General features: G+C 30.8%; 1 protein-coding gene across 1 annotated transcript; it reads right to left on the bottom strand.

The window, feature by feature from the left end:
• Nucleotides 1-887: 887 nt before the first annotated feature.
• mrs2 (magnesium transporter MRS2) lies at nt 888-10,978 on the bottom strand. Its single transcript, XM_051131440.1, has 11 exons — nt 10,377-10,978; nt 10,229-10,302; nt 10,072-10,108; nt 8,498-8,610; nt 8,120-8,293; nt 6,163-6,293; nt 4,276-4,392; nt 3,959-4,111; nt 1,353-1,470; nt 1,102-1,215; nt 888-1,006 (listed from the first exon to the last, which is right to left on the bottom strand). The coding sequence occupies exons 1-11, from the start codon at nt 10,543-10,545 to the stop codon at nt 935-937; spliced, it is 1,272 nt and encodes a 423-aa protein (XP_050987397.1). The 5' UTR covers nt 10,546-10,978; the 3' UTR covers nt 888-934.
• Between the last annotated feature and the right edge of the window lie 1,215 nt (nt 10,979-12,193).

Raw genomic sequence — 12,193 nt, 5'->3', positions numbered from 1 at the left:
AACTGTTGCTATAATAACCTACAAATGTGGTAATCAACCACCAGTGTTATCAAAAGAAAAACAAAATGGCAAAGATTTTAAAATCTTCTTGTATTGTTTGAATGTTAGTCATGTCTTCCCAGCTGTAACACTAACAGCTCTGTTATTTTAGCTCAAAATGTGGTTAATTAGCTATTGTCATTTCTATGCCAATGCAATCCCTTTAAAAGACGTTTCACCTTTTTTTCTGTAGCTTTTATTATTTTTCATTAGCAAGATGATGTTGGTAATATTGTCTTCTGAGATATACAACCTATCTGGGTGAATATTATGGGGAATAAAAATGCTAAAAAGTGGAAGGGACTGGTGTAGTGGGGGTTTGTCTCCCCCTGCTGTTCTGTCCTGATATAAGTTAAGTACAAGCACACTTTACATAATGCATTGCACACTTCATTTATAGAGCACTTTTCATGCAAATGGAGGTTCAGAGCATTTTAATAAGAACTCAAAGTTTGAATAATGTATACACAAGTGCATTAGTACTTAAAAAACAGCAAATGTTTTATTCTAGACGCCTAAAATAAAGAGCCCACAACAAATTTGTGTTCTTAATGTTTTATCAGTTATACATTTATAAACGTGTGTTTAAGGGGAACCAGGAACACTGAGTTAGTGGCAGATGAAGCTGTCACACACCTTACAGTCAATAAAAGGTATCTGATGTATTTCATTATGTCAATGATATTCACAACAATAAATAGAGATTATTCCAAAACCTCAACACAAATATCACATAGCAAAATAAAAACTGTATACATGATATACCTGAATAGATAAAATATCATTTTAAATTAGACTGAGGTGAGTGGCATATGATACTGAAAAATACAGTATGCATAAAAGTCAAGAGATACAGGGAAGGAGGGAAAAAAAATATTGAAAAAGCAGCACACCATCATCTAATTCCAGGTTTAATGTCTGTTGCTTTTAAGGTGCCAATTTGGTTTTTTCTCCAAACAGGGGGAATCTGTGAAAAGAGGGGAAAAAATAACAGTTACAATCATCACTATAACACTGAGAGAAAAATAGTAAACACGGAGGAGTGCTGTGAGTGTTACGTACAGGAGGTGGAGAGCTGGGTTCTAAATGCCGGCCCAGAAAAGACAGAAGTCTTCTCCAGATGAGTCCACTGCCCAGGAACATGAACCCTGTCACTAACCAAAATACACGTGGATCCTACACACACACAAATCAATGTGGGTCAATAAATAACATGTTCTCAAACAGACTGATAACACTGTAGACAATGCTGGCTATAACAACTGAGGTAAAATGATGCACAGATAATGAAACTGTAGTAAAATAGTACCAACCTCTTCAAAGGAAGATTCTAAATTCATTCCAAAAGCCACACCCATCAGACCAAATAAAGAGAGTGAGAAGGTTCCCATGGTGAGCTGGAGGTTCAGTCGCATCATGACATTACGGTGGCTAAACACAATTTAAGGCAGATCACTGGTGAATAGAGCAACATTTTAACTACACTGCCGTTCAAAAGTTTGGGATCAGAAAGATTTTTAATGTGTGTTTTTTTTTTTTAAAGCCTTATTTTTTGGCATTTTTGCCTTTATTACAACAGGACAGATCAGAAGTCAGGAGAGAAAGATGGGAATGGGATCGGGAAAGGTCTTCGAGTCGGGATTCTAACACAGGACGCCCAGATCACAATGGGTGTACGCTGCCCACAAGGCTATCGGCGCCGAAAATGTTTTCTGATATTGTGAAAAATTATTGCAATTTAAAATAGTGGTTTTCTATTTTGATATACTTAAAATATATATTCCTGTAATGCGCAGCTGAATTTTCAGCATCATTACTCATCTACACAGTATTCAGTGTCACATGATCCTTCAGAAATCATTCTAATATGTTAATTTATTATCAATGTTGGAAAAAGTAGTGCTGCTTGATTATTTTTATTTTATTGTATTTTATTTATTTTTGGAACCTTTATGCAGAACAACTGTTAAGCATATCCGAATGATTTCTGAAGGACCATGTGACATTACATATATTAAAATAGAAAACTGCTATTTTTTTTAGACTGGAATGTGTCATAATATTACTTTTTTTCTGTATTTTTGATCAAATAAATGGAACTTTGATGAGCATAAGAGACTTTAAAAAAACATTAAAAATCTTACTGATTCCAAACTTTTGAAAGGCACTGTAATACTTTTACAAATTAGTTTTCAAAAATAGATATCATAATACTTCCCCAGTTAATTAAGCACAGTACATTAAGATAATTTTGTAGTATTACAAGTTTTCTTAAATGCTGTTTAAATATGCAAATATAACAGTAAGTATGCATGAGTAATAATACCCAAATGTAATTAAATTTCCAGAACAGAAATCTGAACACTGGATAAAACTGGATAAAACCTTGGAACAAATCTTGTTCTATTTTGTTGACATATTTAATGTTAATGTTTAATGTTAAATCAGAAATTAAGCAAGTAAAAAAAAAAAAAAAAAAAAAATTCACCATGTCTTTAAGAATAATCACATATGAACAAACCTCTCTGTAAAACCTTCAGAATATTAATAGGATTAAAATGGAAAAGTCTGAGGTAAGTAAGTGCTACAAAAGTGGAGATTTCTGGCTCAGTTCAGGATTTTAAAAAATCATTTTAAGAAAAAGGCCTTGAAAGAAATAAATTGTAACTGAAATATATAGACAATAAAATAAAGCACACAAAACAAACTAAACAAACAAAAAACAAATAAAATCTGAAAGCTTTCCATTGATGTATGGATGGTTAGAATAGGACAATATTTGACCAAGATGCAACTATTTGAAAATCTGGAATCCGAAGGTGCAAAAAATCTAAATATTGAGAAAATCGCCTTTAAAGTTGTCCTAATGAAGTTCTTGCCAATGCATATTACTAATCAAAAATTAAGTTTATAAATATTTATGATAGGAAATTTACAAAATATCTTCATGGAACAAGATCTTTACTTAATATCATAATGATTTTTGGCATAAAAGAAAAATCGATAGTTTTGACCCATACTATGTATTTTGGGCTATTGCTACAAATATACCCAAGCTACTTAAAACTGGTTTTGTGGTCCAGGGTCACAAATGTGTATTTTGATTTCTTCTTTACACTAGTCTAAAAGAAGACAGATTATGCAAGCAAAAAGCCTGAAATCTCAAAACGGACCAGCGCATATGGATGTTCCTGAAATGTCTTGTCTTACAAGCAAACTGTAAATAACAGATTAAATTAAAAGTGACACCCATAACTTCCTAATTAACTTGATTCTTAATTAAACTTTAATTTCTGGGTGAACTATTCCCTTGAGGCACATAATCTGCATATAAATCTGTTCTTTCAGTTAATTTAAAAAAAAAAAAAATCAACACAATTTCAATCATGTTCCACTTGCAATAATCAAGCATAGTGTTAGCTCTGGCAGGTCATGTTAGTCAATCTCACATTAGCTTACTCTCAGCTGATCCACAGTCTATCTACCAATAGGGACACAACACCTATCACAGCACTGTGCATTGCTCAATAGCTAATTGCCATCCTCCATCCCCAGCTCCTCCTCTTTTCCAGTCAGGATTCAGCCTTCTGATTCTCTGAATCAGACTAATTTCTAAAATGTGTATATTAAATCACTGAACATTAATGATTTCTGCAATGCATTTATGTTGGTTCTGTTCTATTTACCCTAAGGGGCTTATCGCTGCTCTACCTGCTCTTATCCATGCGAGGCTAGAACCACACCGGCAATCCAAACTGTATGCTAATTGTAAATCATCTTTGACGTTAGTGGTCCTGGCAAAATTGTGATGTATTGTGATGCATGTTTAATCTCTTGACGTATAATGAATCATGAGGCATCTGGAAATGCTTAGCCCTAATGCAATAAAAAGCATTAAATTTTTCTTCCGGTACTGTACCTATCCAGGTTAATAAAGATGACGCTTTCCGAATCATCGATGAGGTCTTTCAGCTCTCTGGCTTTGTTTCCCAGCTCCTCTGCTTGCATGAAGTAATTCTCAAGCAGTAACTCCATTTCTTCAGCGTGATCTATACCCAGACTGCTCTCCTCACTGGCCCCATGTGAACATAAAGACAGACATACCCACATACAAGACAGATCCACACAACAACGATCAGATATTTACACTGACATCAAGAATATTTGTGTACATACAAATGTGTTGCATTTTGAAACTTAAGCTTATGAAGTTGGATTCTGTGAGATGACACCTACAATACTTGGGGGTCGCTCCATTTGGTGAGACAGAGTTCATCTATCAGTTCATCCTCATCCAGGATCTTCAGCAGACTGTCTTTAAACACTTTAATGTCCGTCTCAAGCTCTGAGAGGCTGCAGCGAGTTAAAAAGATGGTGTTTACTCTCAAAGAAAATTAGAGATCATGCTAGTTTAAGCTTGGCATTGACTGCAAAACATTTTCTACCAGACAGAACACAAATTGGATTAATTTTATGGCATATCTAGATTTGTCAGATAAAGGGTTGCACAATATATTTGTTCAATATATTTTAATTTCTTTCTCTTTTTTTTTTTTTGTAAGTGATTGGCTCTATGTATTGGTATCACAAAATAAATAAAAATTAAAAAAACAATTCATGTTTTTTGTGGTGAGAAAAAATTATGAACCTTTTTTTTTAACAGTACAATTGTATTATTACGATAGTAATACATGTCTTAATTTGTTTAATGCAATTATATAATACTTACAATAAAAACAATAATAGTAGAAGTATTTTTTTAAGATATATTCAGAATGAAAGGGTCAAAATAGTTTTTAATGTGGTTTTTAATGCAAATGGAAAAAGTTTCAACCTTTTAAGTTTTTAAAAGGTTTCAGATGGTTTGAATAGAGTGAACCCAAGTTTTTTCCAAATTGTTCAGATATAAAAAAAAGATAGTTTGCATTAAAAAACAACCTTCAGACTAAAGTTATTTTTATTTATTTTTTAATTATTAATTTCCATGCAGATGTATGACACCATGAAAAAACAAATTCTAATTAGGGCTGGCAAACGATTAATCGCGATTAATCGCATACAAAATAAAAGTTTGAGTTGCCTAATATATATGTGTGTGTACTGTGTGTAATTATTGTGTATATATAAATACACACCAACTAATTATATATTTAAAAGAAATATGTTATTTATGTACAAAATATTTTTATTTATAATGTAAATTCTATAAAAATTACAATAAATACATATACTTGTAAATATTTCTTTAATATATACATGAACATGTATATGTTGTATATTGTATTTTTATATACATTATAATTACACACAGTACACACACATACATTAGGCAAACTCAAACTTTTATTTTGTATGCGGTTAATCGCAATTAATCGTTTGCCAGGCCTAATTTTAATATAATTTAGTATAACACTTTCCTAATTAGAATTTTAAAATGTATTTATTCATATTTATTCATTTTTTGTTAACATTGTGCAGCCCTAGTATGATAATATCAGAGATTGGTTAATAACAAGCATTTTTAATTAACACTAGTGATAGGCAAAATTACATATTTTCAAAACTGACTTTTTAATTAGGTTTAGGTAATAACGTGAAACTATCATAGGCAGACAGCAAAGAGAGACTTGTAGCTTATGCACTATAATGGGAACGTTGCTCACAGTAGGCAATTTTTAATTATACAGTACCTGAAATTTATTGTTAACTGCAATTTCTGGCACCTCTAAATTATTCTCCTTCAAAGCAACCCCTTTAAAAAAAGACTACATTACAACTACAAACACAAGGGAAAAAAAAAAACTAGATAAACACACTAGGGGACATTACTAAAAAACTAATCAGCTGTTAAGACGGCCGAGTCGGCCATTCTGACTCATCCCTAATTAACACAAGAAAAACACAACAAAACAATCGTTTAATAACTCTGGCTAAGCTTCATACAGCAATTACCCCACCAATTATGTTACAGAGATCTGTCATTAAGATTAGCTAATAAGAAAGTTAGGTTCTTAATGGTGTAGTTAAACGCCTCCTGCATGTGGGAACATAATGTTCTAAAAACAATAATATGGGTAGGGAAAGACTTTCAGTCCAGCTTCTTAATTAAGTTAATAAACTCACCTCTTGCTATTAAGCAGGAGCATATGGAGTTTGCTGCGGTCGGCAGAGAGGAGCTTTGGGTCGACCAACGACTCTAAGCAATCCAGAACCTGAGGTTGAACTTCATTGAGCCGCATCTGCAGCACATTCACCTGTGCCAGAACACATGCTTACCCATGTAAACACGCAACAACACATGATTACACATACAAACATGGAAAAGTAATGAAGTAGACGCAGAGAGCAAGAACAAAAACATAGGCAAAAATCAGATTGTGGTATGAAATAACAATTCCACACTACACACCATTATTCCCATATATCAATAATTCACAGTAATAAATGTGTTTATAAGGCACTTTTAATTTTAAAAACAGTAATAATTAAATTTTATTATATTCCTTCTATTTTAATATATTTTAAAATGCAATTTACTGCTGTGATGCCACTAAGTTGAACTACCAGTCAAAAGTTCTCACAGTAAGTTTTAAATTTTTAATTTTTTTTTTTTTAAAGAAGTTTCTTCCGCTCACCAAGCTTGCATATATTTTATTCACATTTATATATAATATTTATTTATTTATTTACTTACTTACTTACTTATTTATGGCAAGAATCATTCGGATATTATGTAAAGATCATATCCATAAAGATATTTTGTAAATTTCCTACTGTTATTAGTAATATGCATTGCTAAGAACTTCATCTGGACAACTTTAAAGGTGATTTTCTATCCTAGCAAACTATACATCAGTGGAAATACATTTATTCAGCTTGCAGATGATGTATAAATCTCAGTTTCAAAAAACTGACCCTTATGACTGGTTTTGTGGTCCAGTGTAACATATAAATATAAATATAAATATATATATATATAGCAAAAACAGTACAATTTTGAAATATTTTAACTATTTAAAATAACTGTTTTCAAATATATTTCAAAATGTAATTTATTCCTGTGATTCCAAAGCTGATTTTAATTTTAGCATCATTACTCCAGTTACATGATCCTTCAGAAGTCATTCTAATATTCAGATTTGCTGTTCAAAAACATTTATGATTATTATGTTGAAAACAGCTGAGAAATTTTTTTTTCAGGTTTCTCTGATGAATAGAAAACTCAAAAGAACAGCATTTATTTGAAATACAAATCTTCTGTAACATTATAAATGTCTTTATCATCACTTGATCAATTTAAAGCATCCTTGCTAAATAAAAGTATTAATTTCTATAATTTAAAAAAATAAAATAGAACTTTTTATTTCAGATTAATGCTTATCTTCGGATCTTTCTGAAGAAATCCTAAAAAAAAAAAAAAAGGACTGTAAATAATTTAAATTTTCAACATCATTACTCTAGTCTTCAGTGTCACGTGATCCTTCAAAAATCATTCTAATATGTTGATTTGGTGCTTATGTAAATTTTTCTCAGTATTAAAAAAATGTTGAATATTTTTGTAAAAACTGTTCTAGGACACTTTAATGTTTCATAAGATTGTTGTTTTTAAAAAATGTTGCTCTGTTGAACTTTCTATTCATGAAAGAAACATTGTAAGTGTCTTTACTGTCACTTTTGATCAATTTAATGCATCACTGCTGAATAAAATTAAAACTTTCTTTGGGGGAAACACAATTAACCGACACTGTAATAGTAGTGTAAATTAAATGTTTATTTGCAAAAACAGATAACTTAGTTTTTTTTTTTTTTAATTTTCAAAAATCATGGTTTTTTTTTTATTATATTATCATGTTTTTATTGTTTTATTGAGTTAGTTAGCTGAATTTCTTTAGCTATTTTTTTACCTAATCAAAATAACCCAACTGCAGTTTGATTGAGATTAACTGGAATGCACAATGAAAAAACATGGTTACAGAGCCATTTGTTTTTGCAAATGAACTCTTCAAATGTTAATTTATTGATAACTGTAAATGTAATTTATTAACAAACATTCTGGATTCTATAATTGTTCAATGCTCACCCTGTGTTGCAGAATGGCTTCCAGAGCTCTGAACTCAAAAGGCAGTGAGTAAGTAGCCAAATTTCCATCTCCCGCCAACTGTGGTCCAAGTTCTAACACCAGCCATTTCTCTAAACCGAGACCACGGAAATCCAGCACCAGTAAAGACTTCGGAGTAACCACCGCCTTGAGGGACTTCACCAAAAAAAAAAAAAAAAAAAAAAAGAAAGAAAGAAAGAAAGTTAAAAATAAATAAACAAACTCACAAAACATTTTATAGGAACATGTATTCTTTTTGCAACTTTAGAATATTTACTGTAGCTGGTATTAAGTACAACATGAAGTTCAACTTTGTTTATGAAGCAATCTTTAGAACCTCATAGTATAATATCTCCATACCTCCATACGTATGATGATGGCATTGTTCCGTGCTGTAATACTTGTAAGGTGCTGGAATCTCAGATCTCTTGCCTGCAAACCAAGCTCCTGATACAACTCTGTCTTCTTCTTTTCTAAAAACAAAACAAAAAAAAACAAAAAAAAACACCATCTAGACAAAATCTAGATCCATCAATAAAAATCTAACACAGTAAATGCTTTCCATTAAACAGATTTTCTTAATAAACTAAATACAAAATAATAAAAAAAGATCTCTCTGTTTTCTTTATAGAATTAACTAAATGTCAAATCAGAAGAAATACAGAATAAAAAAAACATTTTTTAAAATACCTGAAGACTGAACAAATTGAATCAGACAGTTTGTCCCAAATTACCTTCATTTTTCGCTAAAGCAAATTCAATATGTATAATATTTGCTGATTATGTAATAAAGAATTTCTCCATAAGTTAATAATAACTTAAATAATAATTAAATATATATATATATATATATATATATATTTTTTTTTTTTTTTTTTTTTTTTTAAATAGAATAATACCTCCTGTCTTTATACCTAGAAGCTAGATACCTTTTGGTATACATTTTGCAATTTTTTGTTAGTGAATATAATATTTCTATGCAGAATACAGTGTATATTCTATATTCAGTAAAAAGTTTTTAAATAGTAAGATTTTTTATGTTTTTAAAGAAGTCTCTTCTGCTCACCAAGCCTGCATTTATTTGATCCAAAGTACAGAAAAAACAGCAAAATTTTGAAATATTTTTACCATTTAAAATAACTGTTTTCTATTTAAATACATTTTAAAATGTAATTTATTACTGATTTCAAAGCTGAATTTTTAGCATCATTACTCCAGTCACACGATCCTTCAAAAATTATTCTAAAATTCTAATTCAAAAACATTTATTATTACTATTACTATTATTACTATTATTATTATTATTACTATTATTATGTTGAAAACAGTGGAGTAGAAATTTTTAAGGTTTCTTTGACGACTAGAAAGCTCAAAAGAACAGCATTTTTTTTTTAATAGATATATTTCCCTGTGCCTTTGTTTTGTCTCAAGATGCACACCAGTAATATCTTTTTTTTTTCCTAAGCACATTCATAAACATTACTTAAATGTCATCATTGAACTATGGGCTAATCCTATCTTAGTTTAAGCCCTGTCTGTGAAACCGCCCCATAGTGCACTGTTACAAAAGCTTTTTATTTCAGATAAATGCTAAACTTTAGATCTTTCTATTCATCAAAGAATCCTGAAAAAAAAAAATGAAAACTGTTTGAAATATTGATCATAACAATAATAATAATATGTTTCTTGAGCAGCAAATCAGCATATTAAAATGATTCCTGAAGGATCTTGTGACACTGAAGATTGTATTATTGATGCTGAAAATTTAGCTTTGATTGTAAACGTTCTCAACATATCCCATAATGAAAATGTAATAAAAAATTATAATTTTGCATCTGTGTGTATGTATGTCTTTCTGAGATAAGTCATTAATGTTTCTTGGGTCACATCTACACGCTGAACATACTGTAGGATACGAAAAGCGTTTAACTCACCAAACGAGGTCACATTCCCATCAGGCTCAAATTTCATCTGTTAAATGAGAAGGTAATTTAGTAAAGGTGAGTCAGTGACTTTTTTCTTATTCTAATCAGTCTAACAGTGTGTATTTTGTCAACAAAACGTTATACAAGATGTAAGTGTTTGTCTTACCACAACAAACACTGGAGCAACACTAGACAGGGCAGCTTGGGATGCATCTGTGCCTCTGTGGCGACAGGAGAGGTCTGGCAACAGAAACAAACGTGTTATTCATGTTAGGCAGGCGAGCAATAAACTAACACAGGCGAGCAGCACCTACAGTGTCCCTGAGCTCTGAGCAGCAGTGTGCTGAGATGTGCTCGTCCACATGTTGATGTAAGAGGGCGTCTGAAAGGTGATCTTGAGCACTTCACAGTTCTCTGTGTCCAGCATTTCACTGACACTTTCCTGAGACTCTCTCTACAGACAAACCTCAAACATGGCTCCATACTTCAAAACACTTGAGTTAAAAGTCCATTTTACCTTCTTTGAGGTTACTGTGTGAACTCAAACTCCATCAACACTTGTTGTCAAGATGACACACTTACTCTGGTCTTACTAAAACTCCTGAGAACCAGAGTACGTTGCTATTTTGTAACACTAGTCAATGGAAAGAACATACAGCAGCTCCGAAAGCCTGATTATAAGAGTAAGGAAGAAACGTCCGGGTTTGATGTCTTTAGCAGTCCTGCTAACTCACACACGTAGGTATCTCCGTTTAACTAAATCGCTATATCTTCGGGATACGAACACATAAGTGCAGAAACAACATATTCCATCATATAAGTCAGCGTGTTGCCGACTTTAACAACCGCGGCTGAACTGCATGTTTTCGGAAACTGTTGATGACGTGAAGCACCCATCCAGCACGCGCTCGCTGTCTCTCCAATGGTTGGCAGTGACGTCACTGAGCTGCTTGACGCTGTTAAAGAGGCACGCTTTATCTTTTTGTCTTATTTTGTGTTCATATATATATATATATTTGTTTATTTTATTTTATTGTATTATATTTTTCTCTCCCTTTAGAACTCTGTTTTACTGTTTAAGATTCCTTTAATATTCTGTATTTTATATCTCGATTTACTTGTTAATATTTTTGTAATGTTCAATCTTTTTTCTTGAATAAAGAAAAAAATTGGTAAAAAAAAAAAAAAAAAAAAAAAAAGAGGCACGCTTTATCTCCCAAATTACTTCTTTTTTGATCTCTTTAACTTATGTGTATTCTGAAAAGTTGAGGAAGAAACTATACTTAGTGTATTCTGTCATTGCAATCAACCTTAATTTAATATGTTTTGTACCTTCTTTTATAAAATATGATTTTCGCTTAAAGATATTTTTCTGTTTTTTTTTTTTTTTTTTTTTTTTTTTTTTTTTTCTGGCAATTACCATGTTTTTGATCTTGTTGTTAATTTTGTGTTGCATTGAAAATTTTTAATACACAAAAAATACATTTCTCAACATTTCACTTAGATTTGATGTCTTTCTTACTGAGATTTTGCTCTCAATCTCATTGATAACAATAAGAATAACACGTTTCTTAAGGCTTATATTTTTCTTACTGACAGAGGTGTGTGTGTGTGTGTGTTCTTTTTCTGTCTCTTTTCTTTATGCTATTGTATTTCAATGCAGTGATAATTCTTGTTCAACTTAACATTTATTTATTTATTTATTTATTTATTTATAATTCTATTAGTAAAACACTGGCCAATTACTGTCTCCTTTCAGATACTGTATTATAATTTTTAAGATTTTCAGTCTGCTGCACTTTGTAATAAAACTCTGATTCGTTTGTTTGTGACAATGTTAAATATTTTTTAGCAGAATTAATAGTTTATTATATTATATTATATTATATTATATTATATTATATTATATTGTATTATATTTATTATTATATTATATTATATTATATTATATATTATGAAAACAAAGATGATATAGGAATAAAATTTACGGTTAATTATGTATTATTATTATTATTATTATTATTATTATTACAAATTCACACACTTAGCATATTTTTCTTATGAACTGCTACAGCACAAGCATCATTTGTTTTGTACTAGGATTTGTTAATTGAGAATTTTATACACTATC

The sequence above is a fragment of the Labeo rohita genome, chromosome 16 (assembly GCF_022985175.1).
Source record: "Labeo rohita strain BAU-BD-2019 chromosome 16, IGBB_LRoh.1.0, whole genome shotgun sequence".
NCBI classification, from domain to species: domain Eukaryota; kingdom Metazoa; phylum Chordata; class Actinopteri; order Cypriniformes; family Cyprinidae; genus Labeo; species Labeo rohita.
The sequence above is the reverse complement of the archived record's forward strand: the minus strand, read 5'-3'. Positions and strand labels throughout refer to the sequence as shown.

What these genes read in the sequence shown, in the direction of transcription:
- mrs2 (XM_051131440.1), bottom strand. Translation starts at nt 10,545, where the DNA reads ATGGAGCCATGTTTGAGGTTTGTCTGTAGAGAGAGTCTCAGGAAAGTG. An exon ending in TTGCTCCAGTGTTTGTTGTG is followed by an intron (nt 10,109 to 10,228) that starts GTAAGACAAACA and finishes CTCATTTAACAG; the next exon opens with ATGAAATTTGAGCCTGATGG. An exon ending in TGGGAATGTGACCTCGTTTG is followed by an intron (nt 8,611 to 10,071) that starts GTGAGTTAAACG and finishes TTTTGTTTTTAG; the next exon opens with AAAAGAAGAAGACAGAGTTG.